The sequence below is a fragment of the Ranitomeya variabilis genome, chromosome 2, assembly GCF_051348905.1.
Source record: "Ranitomeya variabilis isolate aRanVar5 chromosome 2, aRanVar5.hap1, whole genome shotgun sequence".
NCBI lineage: Eukaryota > Metazoa > Chordata > Amphibia > Anura > Dendrobatidae > Ranitomeya > Ranitomeya variabilis.
The window spans coordinates 383582331-383598451 of NC_135233.1; the positions used below are offsets into that span (position 1 = coordinate 383582331).

Sequence of the window (16121 nt, forward strand, 5' to 3'; positions counted from 1 at the left end):
AGGAAGGTCAGGTGATGTCACACAGTGGGTGGCGGTGTTATCCAGGAAGGACAGGTGATGTCACACAGTGAGGGGCGGTGTTATCCAGGAAGCACATGTGATGTCACACAGTGGGAAGCGGTGTTATCCAGGAAGGACAGGTGATGTCACAAAGTGAGGGGCGGTGTTATCCAGGAAGGACAGGTGATGTCACACAGTGAGGGGCGGTGTTATCCAGGAAGGTCAGGTGATGTCACACAGTGAGGGGCGGTGTTATCCAGGAAGGTCAGGTGATGTCACACAGTGGGTGGCGGTGTTATCCAGGAAGGACAGGTGATGTCACACAGTGGGTGGCGGTGTTATCCAGGAAGGACCGGTGATGTCACACAGTGCAGGGCGGTGTTATCCAGGAAGGACATGTGATGTCACACAGTGAGGGGCGGTGTTATCCAGGAAGGACGGGATATCACACAGTGAGGGGCGGTGTTATCCAGGAAGCACATGTGATGTCACACAGTGGGAAGCGGTGTTATCCAGGAAGGACAGGTGATGTCACAAAGTGAGGGGCGGTGTTATCCAGGAAGGACAGGTGATGTCACAAAGTGAGGGGCGGTGTTATCCAGGAAGGACAGGTGATGTCACACAGTGAGGGGCGGTGTTATCCAGGAAGGTCAGGTGATGTCACACAGTGGGTGGCGGTGTTATCCAGGAAGGACAGGTGATGTCACACAGTGGGTGGCGGTGTTATCCAGGAAGGACCGGTGATGTCACACAGTGCAGGGCGGTGTTATCCAGGAAGGACATGTGATGTCACACAGTGAGGGGCGGTGTTATCCAGGAAGGACGGGATATCACACAGTGAGGGGCGGTGTTATCCAGGAAGCACATGTGATGTCACACAGTGGGAAGCGGTGTTATCCAGGAAGGACAGGTGATGTCACAAAGTGAGGGGCGGTGTTATCCAGGAAGGACAGGTGATGTCACACAGTGAGGGGCGGTGTTATCCAGGAAGGTCAGGTGATGTCACACAGTGGGTGGCGGTGTTATCCAGGAAGGACAGGTGATGTCACACAGTGGGTGGCGGTGTTATCCAGGAAGGACCGGTGATGTCACACAGTGCAGGGCGGTGTTATCCAGGAAGGACATGTGATGTCACACAGTGAGGGGCGGTGTTATCCAGGAAGGACGGGATATCACACAGTGAGGGGCGGTGTTATCCAGGAAGCACATGTGATGTCACACAGTGGGTGGCGGTGTTATCCAGGAAGGACCGGTGATGTCACACAGTGCGGGGCGGTGTTATCCAGGAAGGACATGTGATGTCACACAGTGAGGGGCGGTGTTATCCAGGAAGGACGGGATATCACACAGTGAGGGGCGGTGTTATCCAGGAAGCACATGTGATGTCACACAGTGAGGGGCAGTGTTGTCCAGGAAGGACAGGTGATGTCACACAGTGAGGGGCGGTGTTATCCAGGAAGGACAGGTGATGTCACACAGTGCGGGGCGGTGTTATCCGGGAAGGACAGGTGATGTCACAAAGTGAGGGGCGGTGTTATCCAGGAAGGACAGGTGATGTCACACAGTGGGTGGCGGTGTTATCCAGGAAGGACAGGTGATGTCACACAGTGAGGGGCGGTGTTATCCAGGAAGGACAGGTGATGTCACACAGTGGGTGCGGTGTTTTATGGCAAGGAGGTGTTACCTGTAGGAAGCTGGTGATGTCATAGTTGGGAAGTACAGAAATGTCATAAAGTGAGAGAGCAGTGTTATTTTGGGGACGGCTTGTGATGTCACAGTCGGAGCGGAATTTACTAGTTGGGGTTGGTGGTGTCGCTGTCCATCCTGAGTCCTAGACTCCTCTGATATTCAGCCTCCCATCCCTGCACTGCTGTAAATGGATATTGGTGGGGGGCAATCCCGTTTCTGACAGTAAGGTCCGCTGTAGGTTGCTCCGCTGCTGCCTAGATTATAGTTGCTGAGCTTTGTGCACTTTTCAATGAAAAAAAACCTGTATGTGCCGCTGTTTGCCATCTGCGCGCCTGTCTTCTGGCCGGTCTGGCTTGTGGCTCTGGCCTGACTCTGCTGCTCCTCTGCGCTCATGGCTCCTCTTCCCTCCGCAGTCCCCACCTGTCCTCGGATGCACTTGAAGCTGGAGAATGGAGACGTAGAGCACAACATGGCGGGACGCGTCCCGATAGAGGGGACGAACGTCCAATTCAGATGTGACCCCGGCTTCTTACTGGTGGGATCCAGCCATAGCATGTGCACAAAGTCCGGGAAGTGGGACCACCCCAAACCCACCTGCCAAGGTGAGACACGGAAGAGGCATGATGGGGCGACTATGAAGGGTTAATCTGTCTGTCCATTGCATGATGACACTTGTGGAACTTTCTTGTACACTTCATATCGCGATTCCCCACTCTTTTTTGGATGTCTGCTTGTTGTCAGTGAACTGATTTTAGTTATCAACCAAAGTCTAAAAATCTCTTTGGTTCAATTCGCTGACAGCAATCGGAGATGTTGACAACTGTTTATTGGAAAGTGCTAGAACTTATTATTTGATTTATTCTTTATTTTTTTTCTAAAGCTGCAACAAATGTCTTAAAGGAGCCATTCCTTGTAAGGCCCCTTTCGCACCTCAGTATCTCCGGTACCTATGGTGACAGTTTTCACATGTACCGGAGACACGTACACACGTCAAATGAATGGGTCTGTGCACATGTCAGTGTGTTTCCACGGACCATGTGTCCGTGGGCTAAACATGCGGACATGTCCGTTTTCGTCATCGGCATGGACGGCAAAACGTCCCACACACATGCCCACGGAGAACACACTTTGTCCTCTGTGTGACACGGACGGCTGCCCGGGAAGAAGCGCTACTGTAAGAGCTGTTCCCTGGCGGCTGGTGTTGAAGCCGGCTCTCATCATTCTCCCCTGCCCTGGCGAGCATAGGAGAATGATGAGCATTATATTAAAGTCCGAATGACAGCAGGTGGTGGCCTTTGGGACTCTTACACCCATCATCCGACACCTGCTGTCGCTAATAACAGTGACAGCAGGAGCGGATGATCGGGGTATTCCCCATCTTTCGGCTGCAATCGTTCGGAAATAAATTAATGAAAAACCCAACGTGGGTTCCCCCCCTATTTTATTGAACCAACCAGACAAAACTCACACCTGGGGGCTGCAACCCCCAGCTGTCAGCTTCTGCAAGGTTGGTTATCAAGAATAGAGGGGTCCCCACGCTGTTATTTTAATTATTTAAATAAATAATTTGAAAAAAACGGCATGGGGCCCCTCCTTATTTTTGACAACCAGCCGTGCTGAAGCTCACAGCTGGGGGCTGGTATTCTCAGGCTGGTAAGGGACCATTGATGTAGGCCCCCCAGCCTAAAAATAGGAGCCCGCAGCTTCCCTGAAAAGGCGCATCTATTAGATGCTCCTTTTCTGACGCTTTGCCCGGCCCTTTCCACTTTCCCTGTATCGGTGGCAAGCGGGGCAATATTTGTGGGGTTGATGTCACCTTTCAGGTGACATCAAGCCACGGCTTAGTAATGGACAGGCATCTATAAGACACCTATCCTTATTAATCCTATAGTTGTAATGTTTAAATAAATGACTTTATTCTGGCCGTTTTTTTATTTGAAAAAATTACAGACTCCTTTTAATGTTCTAAATTAAACCATACTTACTGCAACACCTAATTCCCCGAAGCCCTCGATCTCCTGTAATAAAAATAAAATAATAAACCAACAATCTACCACACCTGTCCGTCGTCGTGTCCCACACTGTAATCCAAGTCTGGGGGCTAAATAGTTTTCAACCAGGACGGTGCCAAGATGCGACCGTTCCGGCTGAAAACCACTGGTGAATGAGCTGCAGAGAGAGCAGCATCAATCACCAGCGGTGACATAATCACCGGCTTTTTCCCATGGTCCAGAGGTCATCTCAGTTCAGCCCTGCCGAGCTGATGTCACCGCTACAGGGCAAGTGGGAAGAGCCGGGCACAGAACCAGAATTGGCGCATCTAATAGATGCACCTTTTCTGGGCAGCTGTGGGCTGCTGTTTTTAGGCTGGGGGGGCCTATATCCATGGCCCCTTACGAACCTGAGAATACGAGGCCCCAGCTGTGAGCTTTAGCAAGGCTGGCTGTCAAAAATGGGGGAAACCCACTCCGTTTTTTAAAAAAATTTTTTTATTGAAATAATTAAAAAAAACAGCGTGGGGACCCCTCTATTCTTGATAACCAACCTTGCAGACGCTGACAGCTGGGGGTTGCAGTCCCCAGCTGTGAGTTTTGTCTGGTTGGTTAATAAAATAGAGGGGGAACCCACTTCAGGTTTTTCATTCATTTATTTCCGAACGATCGCAGCCGGCGGCTGTGGAATACCCCGATCATCCGCATTTACTGTCACTGTTATTAGTGGCAGGAGGTGTTGGATGATGGGGGTAACAGTCCCAAAAGCCACCACCTGCTGTCGTTTGGACTTTAATATAACGCTCATCATTCTGCTCTGCTCGCCAGGGCAGGGGAGAATGATGACAGCCGGCTTCAGCACCAGCTGCCGGGGAACAGAGCTTACTGTAGTGCTTCATCCCCGGCGGCCGTCCGTGTGGTACTAATACAGCACACGGTTGCCACAAGTAGTACACACGGACACGGATATCTCCGGTACCGGAAATATATGGACGTGTGAAACCGGCGTAACATGGAGTCACTGTTATGCCTAGTGCAGGGCTGCAGGGGCGAAGCATGACACAGCAAATCAAGAAACACAAGAGAGAGCTCCTCCCCCGAGGACTAACATTAATCATGTGACACTGCAGCTTTTTGCTTGTTTCTTTAAGCCTTAAAGTTTAAGGGACAACTTTGACATATGAGGCCTAGAAATAGTTTTCACCCCCCACATAATAGTGAGTTCAACTAGATTTGATTTTTACATTTCTGAACATAAAGATCTTTTCAGAGCGACCTACGCCCATTACTGGACCCGAATGCAAAACGAATCACCCCCTATAGAAGGCATATGGCAGCTTGCAGCATTGCAGTTCTCCTGCGGCTGCAGCAGTTTTCCAGCAGGATTTTGTTCCTTCAGCCTCTATGTATTTTACATTCACGCTCACTACATATTATATGTGCCCCCATGATGTCGGGGCTCCTGCCCTTGCCCTGATGATACACGCCCCTGTCCTGGCTGTCCTGTTAAGTTCTCCTCTGATTTGGTGGTTTCTCGCTGCCCTCTGGTGGTGAATGCAGTGTTCTGCAGCCAGTAGTTCTGTCTGTTATGGAACTACAAGTCCCAGCATGACCTGACAGATGCATGGCGATTCATCCAATCCCTCAAATGTGCGACTCCAGCCACTATCTCCAGACTGAAGAACAGCAAGAACCTATGTAACATGTAACAGTCCACAGAGGGCGGCGAGTCTGCAGTGCTGGTGAGATAAGGGGGCGGAGTGGTGCCCCTGGTGGGCTAGTGGGGGCTGACACTTGTAGGGAGAGGGTCACAGTGCAGATATAGAAGCTACATTCAGGTCCTGGTGGTTGTGGGGGCAGAAGGCGACATCAGGAGATCTCCACATTATACATGGGGGGCCCTGCTACTGGGGTTGCATTGGGGCCCTTTAGCTTTAGGCAGTGTTACAGTGTAGCTGACACTTGAGGGTAGGGGGCTAGGGGTAGCGACACGTGGGTGGTGGTGGACACGAGTGGGTGGTGGTGGGGCAGCGGCAGACATTTGTGTGGGGTGGTGGTGGGGCAGCGGCGGACGCTTGTGGGAGGTGGTGGTGGGGCAGCGGCGGACGCTTGTGTGGGGTGGTGGTGGGGCAGCGGCAGACACTTGTGGGTGGGGGGCAGTATGGCTGGTTAGCACATCTTGGGACCACTCTAAATTATTTATGTGTATCTGTGTTTTTGCACATGTCCTGCGGGTCCAGCTGCTGAGACCCCCACCAATCCTGAGAGCGGTAATGAGCGTGTGCCCCGCTCTCGGGGTCAGTGGGGATCTCCGCAGTCAGACCCCCAGCCATCATATTCGTCATCTCTCCTTGTGTATGGAGAATCACATCCCATAGAAGACGGGAATAGAAATGCATTACCCTCTGAGACCACCCACAACGTTCACTATTCCTACCAGTTATTAACCCCCTCAGCTCAGACGTCTCAGATTTTTGTTACAATGACCCTGGGGAATGATTGGGCGAGGGGCATCGGACACTATGGCGGCCTGCTGCGGACCCTCATCTCCTCCCCTGTGTGGTCAGCAGGTGAGTTATCCCGGGGGAAACCTTACTCCATCTGATCCCCCCCCCCCCCCCCAGATCTGCAGAGGACGGGGCCGGACCATACAAGACCCCTGCGTATCCGGTGTGCGGCTGACTGGTCACCACTGTCACAGACCCTCAGCAGCGCTGCAGCCGGGACTCCATAGTGATAACACTTAAGTATTTTCCCGTCTCTTCTTGTCTAATGACAATTTCATCAATTTTTCTGTTATATTTTGTGTCAATTTGTCACCCTTTTTAAGATCTCTGCTGAGTATTATCTGACCTGAGCTTTCAGCCGGTATAATGGGAGTTGTAGTTATTCTGGGAGGTGTCGCCCTCCTGCACTAACCTGCAGTCACCACTAGGGGCCGCTCTGGTGTAAGTTTTGTGACTAATGTGATTATTTTGCTTTTCCAGTTTATTCTTTTGCAGCAGCAATAAACCTGATGTCAGCCGCCGGCGTCGTCTCGTGTTTTCACATCTTTACATTACATAAGTGCACAATATATACAGAATATTCACCTGTTCTTCCACACCTGCCTAGGATGAGGAGCACTTTTCCAGATCAGTGAGTGCAAAACTACAGTTTCCAGCATGCTCCACAGCCTGTGTCTAAGAGGGCATGCTGGGAGTTGTAGTTTTGTCTTGGCCGGGAAGCCGCAGGTCGCTGCAATAAAAAGCCTTGTAATAATCATATTTAGGCTCAGGATGTTGCTCCTCTGGTTTGCACAGCTGTGATCCCTGCAGGATTGATTGGTCACATCTGCTCCTGTCCTGGCCGTAAAGAGCAGGCATGACTAATCCATTTCGCATGGAGCAAATGTAAAAAACCTGCCGTCTCCCTGCAGCTGCGGTCACAAAAATCAGTGCTCAGAAGCTGGAAACTGGAGCACTACATGTTCTGGTTGAATTCATCTCCACTTCTAGAATCCCTTTAAGAAGCCCCGCACTCGCCCTGGGGTCCTGACATCACTAGTGAGACAGAGAGGAGCGAATAACCAATCAAATTCCAGCTTTCTCCATAATAAGGCACATTAGGGAATGAGAGCAGCAATCTGATTGCTCGCTCACTGTGGCCCTGGAGTAGTTGGGGCCCCAGGTTACAAGGCATTAAGGCTTTCTAATATGACTTCTCCATCACTTTCTAACCCGTCGTCTCTTGTCTCTTTGGCTACCGCTGCAGTCAGACGCCCGGACACGTCACGTAAGTCTGTCTGTCCTGTGCATCCTTCCCTCCATGTCTGTGTGTGCATCTGTCTGTGCGTCCTTCCCTCCGTGTCTGTGTGTGCATCCGTCTGTGCATCCTTCCCTCTGTGTTTCCGTCTGTGCTGTGCGTCCTTCCCTCTGTGTCTGTTCGTCCGTCTGTGCTGTGCGTCCTTCCCTCTGTGTCTGTTCGTCCGTCTCTCCCGTGCGTTCTTCCCTCTGTGTCTTGCTTCACGATAAAAAGGATTAAGAAAACAATGGAAAAAACAATGAAAGGAGTGAAGTCCTGGTGGTAGTTGCACAGATGTAGCAGAGCTGAACCTGTTGCCAGAATCTCGGGTGGAAATTTTCCATGCATATAATCCCTTTTAAGGCTCATACCCATCACCGTGAAAAAAAAAAAAAAAAGGTCCGATTTTCATTTTTGCATGCGAGTACAGTCCGATTTTTAAAACCTAACATCCGCATGACATCCGATTTTCATGTGAATGTGATCTGATTGCAATGCAATTTTAACATGAGTTTTCACATAGAACAATTCTGTCATTTACACAGTTTTCCATGGAAACATTATTCAAGATATAGCTATATATAGAGATAGATAAAGAGAGGGATTAGATATATAGATAGATACAAAAAGATATATATAAATGTGAGTGAGATATATATTCAGTGCTTTGTGTGTAGTTTACGTTTTTTTTTTCTTTTTGTAAATAAATTCCTTTCATAAAAAAAGGGATGGGATCTCCCAACATTTTATTAACCAGCAGAGGGAAAGCAGGCACCTGGGGGCTGATACCCATGGAGCTTTCCAGGCTATTAATCACAGCTCTGTACTTAGCCTTTACTGGCTAATAAATTGGGAGACTCCCTCCTAAAGATGATGTAGGGTCCCGTATATTTAATAACCAGCAAAGGCTAGGCAGACAGCTGCAGACTAATATTAATAGCCTAGGAAGGGGGCATGGATATTTACCCCTCCCAGGCTAAGAACATCAGTTCTCAGCTGCCGCAGAAATGCATAAAATGTGCCAATTCTGGCACTTAGTCTCGATCTTCCCACTTGCCCTGGTGCGGTGGCAAGTGGGGTGATAGTTGGAGTGGATTGATGTCACCTTTGTATTGTCATGTGACATCAAGCTCAGGGGTTAGTAATGGATAGCCATCTATAAGACGCCCCCAATACTAACGCCGTAGTGATAATGTATAAAATACCATACCCAGAATAAAGTCCTTTATTTGAAATAATGACACAGACTCCTTTAATGAATCTAAATTAAACCAAACCAGCTATACTCCCGTCCTCACCCAGTTCACTGAAGCCAATGTCTCCTGTAACAGAATTAAAATAATAGCTGATATTTTTAGCCTGGGAGGGCCCCAATATCCATGGCCCCCTTCCTAGCCAGTTAATAGCAGTCCTCTTCTGTCTGCCTATCCTTTGCTGGCTATTATAGGGGGACCCTATGTAATTTTTTATTTTTGGGTGATCCCCTATTTTAATAACCAGTAAAGCTTAGTACACAGCTGTAAGCTGATATTAATAGCCTAGGAATCTCCATGGGTAATACCCCCTTCCCAGGTTGTAAACATCGGTCCATAGCTGTCCGCTTTCCCTCTGCTGGTTAATAAAATGTTGAGTGATTCCACGCCTTTTTTTTTTCCAGAAAATAATTTAGTAAGTACAAAAAAACATGTACAGTAAGGTGCACAAGCACTGTGCTATTTATATATGTGACCGATATAAATACGTCATTCTATTCTGTTGGGTCACCCTGTGATTTTACTGTATGTGACAAATGGACTGCTGGCTATTCAAAAGACATCAGTGTGTAAAGATCGGACGGCACTCGCATGGTGATTTTTTTTTTAATCACCCCCATTAACTTGCATTGGCGAGTCTCATCTGAGATACGAGGACAGTCGCAGCATGCTCACAGGTGAGTCAGGACTGCTAGATTAACATTGGACAGAGGGCAATCTGATTATTTATCAGATTGCACTCGTCCATTTTCCTCACAGATGAGTATGAGCCCTTAAAAGAAGAATGTAAAATTCTACCACTTTCTTCCATTCTTTTGTGTTCAGCATCTTAAGACTAAATACCAAGTCCGTCCCCGTGTATAAGATCCGTGTCTTGTTCTAAGCCCAGCACCGGTCAGTTTTACTCGGCCTCTAAGGGTATGTTTCCACTTTCAGGATGGCCGGCGGTATCGTCGGAGCGGCAAACCCGCTCCGCCCTAAGCCCCGCCCCCTGCTGTGACGCGATGATGCCGGATGTGTTCATTGCACACATCCGGCATCATCGCACCCCACACATAGGGCCCTGTGCTTTACCTTGCGGTGGAGCAGCGTCGCCGCAAGGTACACGGACATGCTGCGATCTTAAGACGCGCCGCATGTCCGGAATCGCAGGGACGCCGGGTGCGTGTTACCACGCATAGTAGAGACGGGATTTGATAAAATCCCCTCCACTATGCTGTAACATCTGGACGCTGCGTGTTTGACGCTGCGGCTCTGCGCAGCGTCAAACACACAGCGTTTCCTGACCGTGGACACATACCCTAAGGGTATGTGTCCACGTTCAGGATTTGGTCAGGATTTTATGCAGGTAAAATCCTGACCAAATCTGCACCTGAGGTCACTGGCAGGTCACCTGCGGTGTTCTTGCGTTGTTTCAGCATTGTAAGGACATGCTGCGTTCTGAAAAGACACGCCGCATGTCCGTTTCCGCGGGTCTGCCGCATGCGTCTTTTACTGCATAGTGGAGACGGGATTTCATGAAATCCCCTCCACTATGCTGTAACATCTGGACGTTGCGGCAAAACGCAGCGTTTCCTGAACGTGGACACATACCCTTAATATCAACAGCGAATGTTCCAGTTCGCTGACAGCAAGCGGAGAAGAAAGTCACAACGTCCATCAGAAGGTTGTCCGCACAGAAGGCCGCAGCCCAGGGATTGTCTGAAAAGAATCGTCCCTTTGGCAAAGTAATGAGGCCGTTCATTGACAGACGTAACTGCTACAGAACTGAAGGTCTGCCATAGAGAGTCCGGACCAACAGAATTTCTGGACCATTGCATGTTGCACTACAGAAATGTTACAGCTTAAGATTTTCTACTCTGTATTCATCTCCTCGTTGATGTCTTGTGTGTAACAGACAATCTGTCCATCTATGCACTCCTACTCCCATTGCTGTCAGTTACCTGTGCTGGTTTCAGGAAAATGAAAACTCCCTTATGCTTCACAGCTGCACTCACTATTCTGCTGGTACTGTGACTGTGTACATACATTACATTACTGATCCTGAGTTACATCCTGTATTATACCCCAGAGCTGCACTCACTATTCTGCTGGTGACATCACTGCGTACATACATTACATTACTGATCCTGAGTTACATCCTGTATTAGTATACTCCAGAGCTGCACTCACTATTCTGCTGGTGCAGTCACTGTGTACATACATCACATTACTGTTCCTGAGTTACATCCTGTATTATACTCCAGAGCTGCACTCACTATTCTGCTGGTGCCGTCACTGTGTACATACATTACATTACTGATCCTGAGTTACATCCTGTATTATACCCCAGAGCTGCCCTCACTATTCTGCTGGTGCAGTCACTGTGTACATACATCACATTACTGAGCCTGAGTTACATCCTGTATTATATTCCAGAGCTGCACTCACTATTCTGCTGGTGCCGTCACTGTGTACATACATTACTGATCCTGAGTTACCTCCTGTATTATACCCCAGAGCTGCACTCACTATTCTGCTGGTGCAGTCACTGTGTACATACATTATATTACTGATCCTGAGTTACATCCTGTATTATACTCCAGAGCTGCACTCACTATTCTGCTGGTGACGTCACTGCGTACATACATTACATTACTGATCCTGAGTTACATCCTGTATTTTACTCCAAAGCTGCACTCACTATTCTGCTGGTACAGTCACTGTGTACAGTGGGTACGGAAAGTAATCAGACCCCTTTAAATTTTTCACTCTTTATTTCATTGCAGGCATCTGGTAAATTCAAAAAAGTTCATTTTTTTCTCATTAATGTGCACTCTGCATTTTTTTTGCAAATGTAATAAAAAAGAAAAACTGAAATATCACATGGTCATAAGTATTCAGACCCTTTGCGCAGACACTCATATTTAAGTTACATACTGTCCATATCCTTGCGATCCTCCTTGAGATGGATCTACTCCTTCATTGGAGTCCATCTGTGTGTAATTAAACTGATAGGACTTGATTTGGGAAGGGGCACACCTGTCTATATAAGACCTCACAGTGCATGTCAGACCAAATGAGAATCATGAGGTCAAAGGAACTGTCCAAGGAGCTCAGAGACAGAATTGTGGCAAGGCACAGATCTGGCCAAGGTTACAACAGAATTTCTGCAGTACTCAAGGTTCCTTAGAGCACAGTGGCCTCCATAATCCTTAAATGGAAGAAGTTTGGAACCACCAGAAGTCTTCCTAGACCTGGCCGTCCAGCCCAACTGAGCAATCGTGGGAGAAGAGCCTTGGTGAGAGAAGTAAAGAAGAACCCCAAGATCACTGTGGCTGAGCTCCAGAGATGCAGTAGGGAGATGGGAGAAAGTTCCACAAAGTCAACTATCACTGCAGCCCTCCACCAGTCGGGCCTTTATGGCAAAGTGGCCCGACGGAAGCCTCTCAGTGCAAGGCATATGAAAGTCCACATAGAGTTTGCTAAAAAAAAACACATGAAGGACTCCCAGACTATGAGAAATAAGATTCTCTGGTATGATGAGATGAAGATAGACCTTTTTGGTGATAATTCTAAGCGGTATGTGTGGAGAAAATCAGGCACTGCTCATCACCTGCCCAATACAATCCCAACAGTGAAACGTGGTGGCAGCATCATGCTATGGTTTTTTATTTTTAAAGCTGCAGGGATAGGATGACTGGTTGTCATTGAAGGAAACATGAATGCGGCCAAGTACAGAGATGTCGTGGACGAAAACCTTCCAGAGTGCTCTGGACCTCAGACTTGGCCGAAGGTTCACCTTCCAAAAAGACAATGACCCTAAGCACACAGCTAAAATAACAAAGGAGCAGCTTCAGAACAACTCTGTGACTATTCTTAACTGGCCCAGCCACAGCCCTGACCTAAACCCAGTTGAGCCTCTCTGGAGAGACCTGAAAATGGCATCCACCAACGTTCACCATCCAACCTGACGGAACTGGAGAGGATCTGCAAGGAAGTATGGCCGAGGATCCCCAAATCCAGGGGTGAAAAACTTGATGCATCATTCCCATGAAGACTCATGGCTGTACTAGCTCAAAAGGGGCTTCTACTCAATACTGAGCAAAGGGGCTGAAGACTTATGACCATGTGATATTTCATTTTTTCTTTTTTAATAAATTAGCAATTTTTACATGAACTTTTTTGATTTACCAAATGGCTGCAATGAAACAAAGAGTAAAAAATTTAAAGGGGTCTGAATACTTTCCGTACCCACTGTACATACATTACATTACTGATCCTGAGTTACATCCTGTAGATTTTTTATTATAAAAATGAAAGACATAATAACAAACAAAACAAATATAAACCAGAAAATAATCTTTATAATGAACATTGGTCCAGCCGCTCATTCTCTCCTCTCTCAGATATACATATATACAGGATAATAACTAATAATAATTACCGTATTTTCCAGCGTATAAGACGACCTTTTAACCCCTGAAAATCTTAAAAGTTGGGGGTCGTCTTATACACCGGGTGTCGTGGGTGCAGACCAATGTGCATATGATGGGGGGGGAGTGGTCCCGATGAAGAAGAGAGGGGCCACTCCAGGGGCCATTTTCCCGAAGGCCACCACATCACACCAATGGAGCTGCCGGGGCCTCCGTGCTTTGAGGAATTGCCGGCGGATCCCCGACGCTGCACAAAGAGCCGCCGCCGACCCCCAAGCACAGAGCCCCGCAATGAGGTAATAGGGGGATACTCCACTTACACCTTCCCTGTGAGACGCCCCCTCCCTTCATCATTGGGACCACTCCCCCCACCATATGCAGATTGGTCTGCACCCGCCCTATAAGATGACACCGCGTATAAGAAGACCTCCGACTTTTAAGAAGATTTTATAATTTAACTGGAAAAGTTGGAGGTCGTCTGATACGCTGAGTCGTCTTATACGCCGGAAAATACGGTACTGTCACCTGGTCCGGTCACCAAACAACAAAATAAACAATAGTAAACTAAAACTATATACATAAACTTTTTTTAACTTATTTATGTTGTAAAATAACCATAAACTTTACAAATATATACAATACTAAGCACCACCCCACACTGGAGCCCACCAATCCCAACCCCTGCACTGACCTGAGAGCTGGTCCTGCATCTCATGCCTCAATCCATGTCCAACGTCCATAGGTCAGATCAGTCAGTGCCAGTTTTCCCCCAAACACCCCATTGTACCACAAGATAAACCCACCACCCAACCTCACACCTACACCCAAATATAGATCCCTATATACAATATATACAGCAGCACACACTACAATAACCACAAATAACAAAGCCGAAGTTCGGCGCCTACAGCCCTACATCACTGTATAATGTTCAAACAAAACAAAAATCTACAGTGTCAGCAGCAGCCCACCACCTGGAAAGGAGATGACCAGACTAAGGCACACTAAAAGAAAAGCCCCTCCAGAGGAGAGCGGCCCTCCATGTGCCCAGTCTCATACTCCAGAGAGCGCACCTTTACCATGTCACCGAGTATGGCCCCAAACACATCATCCACTGAGAGGATTTTCGGTTGTGTCGATACTAAACCTCGTGCATTCCACTTGATACATAACCACCGTGCTAACTAGAAATAAGATGCAGCGGTCCCGACCACCCAGGTCTCCGAATGCTCCATAGGCTCATTCCGCATAATAGAGACCGGCCAGCCAATAGGGCCCCCCACCCTGTTGTACACCTCTGTGTTAAAAAGACAACGAAGCAGGAAGTGGTCCATGCTTTCCAGCACAGTACCACAATGCTCCCGAGGACAGTTCCTACACTTCAGATTGCCCCTTGCACACAATTTCCCATGGAAGCAGCGCCAAGCAAAGTCCCAAAACTTTGAGGGGATCCTGATAGAATTCAGAAGATGCAAACCGACCCCATGATCCTGACTTGAGCAATCCCTAAGCGCCAGAGTCTTCTGGAAATGGGTCAACAGAACCCTATTGTCAAGGAGTTTCCTTGGCAGAGTCCAGATCTCCCACATTCCCAGACCCCACTGGCGAATTACCTTCAGAACCAAAGTAGCGTAAGCCAGAAGATGTCCATGCGGTGTGCGAAGATCCTTCACTTGCCCTCCTGTCCTATTCCTGGAAAAAAGGCTGAAACCATCCCCTACATGGGAATACCCATGGATGAGCCCTCTCTTTCCAGAGGTTTGCAATGTTTATCTTAAGGTATCCACAAGGAATACCACAGGGTTGTCCATACCCAACCCTCCTAGTTCCCTCGTACGGTAAGTGACCTCCCTCTTGACCAGGTTCAGTCTATTCCCCCATAACAGTTGGAAGAACAAGCTGTAGACCCGTGTCCAGAGTGGCTCCGACAAGATGCACAAACTGCCCAGATAAATCAGTAAAGGGAGCAGGTAAGTTTTTATCAGGTTTACTCTTTCCCTTAGGATCAAAGACCAACTCTTCCATTGGTTCACCTTCTGAGTGGCGATCTCTAGCCTGCTGTCCCAATTTTGTTTGGGGTAATCCCTCTGACCAAATTCAATGCCAAGGACTTTTGCAGAGACTTTGGTTCCTGGAAGGGTGTCTGGGAGATCAAAACCAGGATCTCCTCCCAGCCAGAGACTCTCACACTTATCCCAGTTGATCTTGGACCCAGATGCCTCTGAGTAGCGATCTATCTTTGACATCAGCCACCCTGCCTCCTTGTGAGAAGAAACAAAATTAGTGACATCATCGCTCAGAGTGGCTTCCGATGCTACCCGGTCCATCCCAGCCAACGGTCCACTCCACCCTCTTAAGAAGTGGGTCAGTTGCAAACACGTACAGCAGCGGACAGGGACAACCCTGGCAAACACCAGACCCAACCTCAAAAGAGCTGCCAATCCAACCATTCACAAGCAGGAAACTCTGCCCCACCATACAAGGTCTTAAGCCAATTAACAGCCCCCCGGCAGATCTCAGAAAGACAGACCAAAGGTACTCGTGATTAACCCGATCAAATGCTTTTGCCTGGTCCAGTGACAGCATGTACCCCTTCTAGTGACCAGCTCCACTGCCTCTCGGAAACAGCACAGCACTAAAGTGCTGCGGCCTGGAACAGAGCAATGCTAGGCCTCCGAAAGGAGATGGGGGTGCAAATTTCACCGGCCGATTAAACAGCACCTTTGCCAGGACCTTCCTGTCTGCATTGAGAAGCGCTATGGGACTCCAATTCTCAATGCAAGATGGGTCTTTACCCTTTGACAAGATGATAAGGGCAGACCTCATTGACTTCAGCAGAGTGCCCAGTGGAAAGACACTCATTAAATACCTCAGTCAAGAGGGGACCAAAGCATCCTTAAGGGTCTTATAGAGTTCAGATGTTAAGCCATCTGGACCGGTCGATTTGTTTAGGGCAAGCCCTTGAATCGCCAACCTAACTTCCTCTTCCC

At 48.3% G+C, this 16121-nt stretch overlaps 1 protein-coding gene across 3 annotated transcripts in view; it reads left to right on the forward strand.

The window, feature by feature from the left end:
- GABBR1 (gamma-aminobutyric acid type B receptor subunit 1) overlaps positions 1-16121 on the forward strand; it is a 123352-nt gene that overhangs the window by 16860 nt on the left and 90371 nt on the right. For 2 of the 3 annotated variants that reach the window (XM_077286292.1, XM_077286294.1), the window contains 2 exons: positions 2103-2291; positions 7434-7454. In XM_077286292.1, the coding sequence (XP_077142407.1) occupies positions 2103-2291; positions 7434-7454 (210 nt within the window). The remainder of the gene's footprint in view (positions 1-2102; positions 2292-7433; positions 7455-16121) is intronic. The other variant, XM_077286293.1, reaches the window with a different exon arrangement.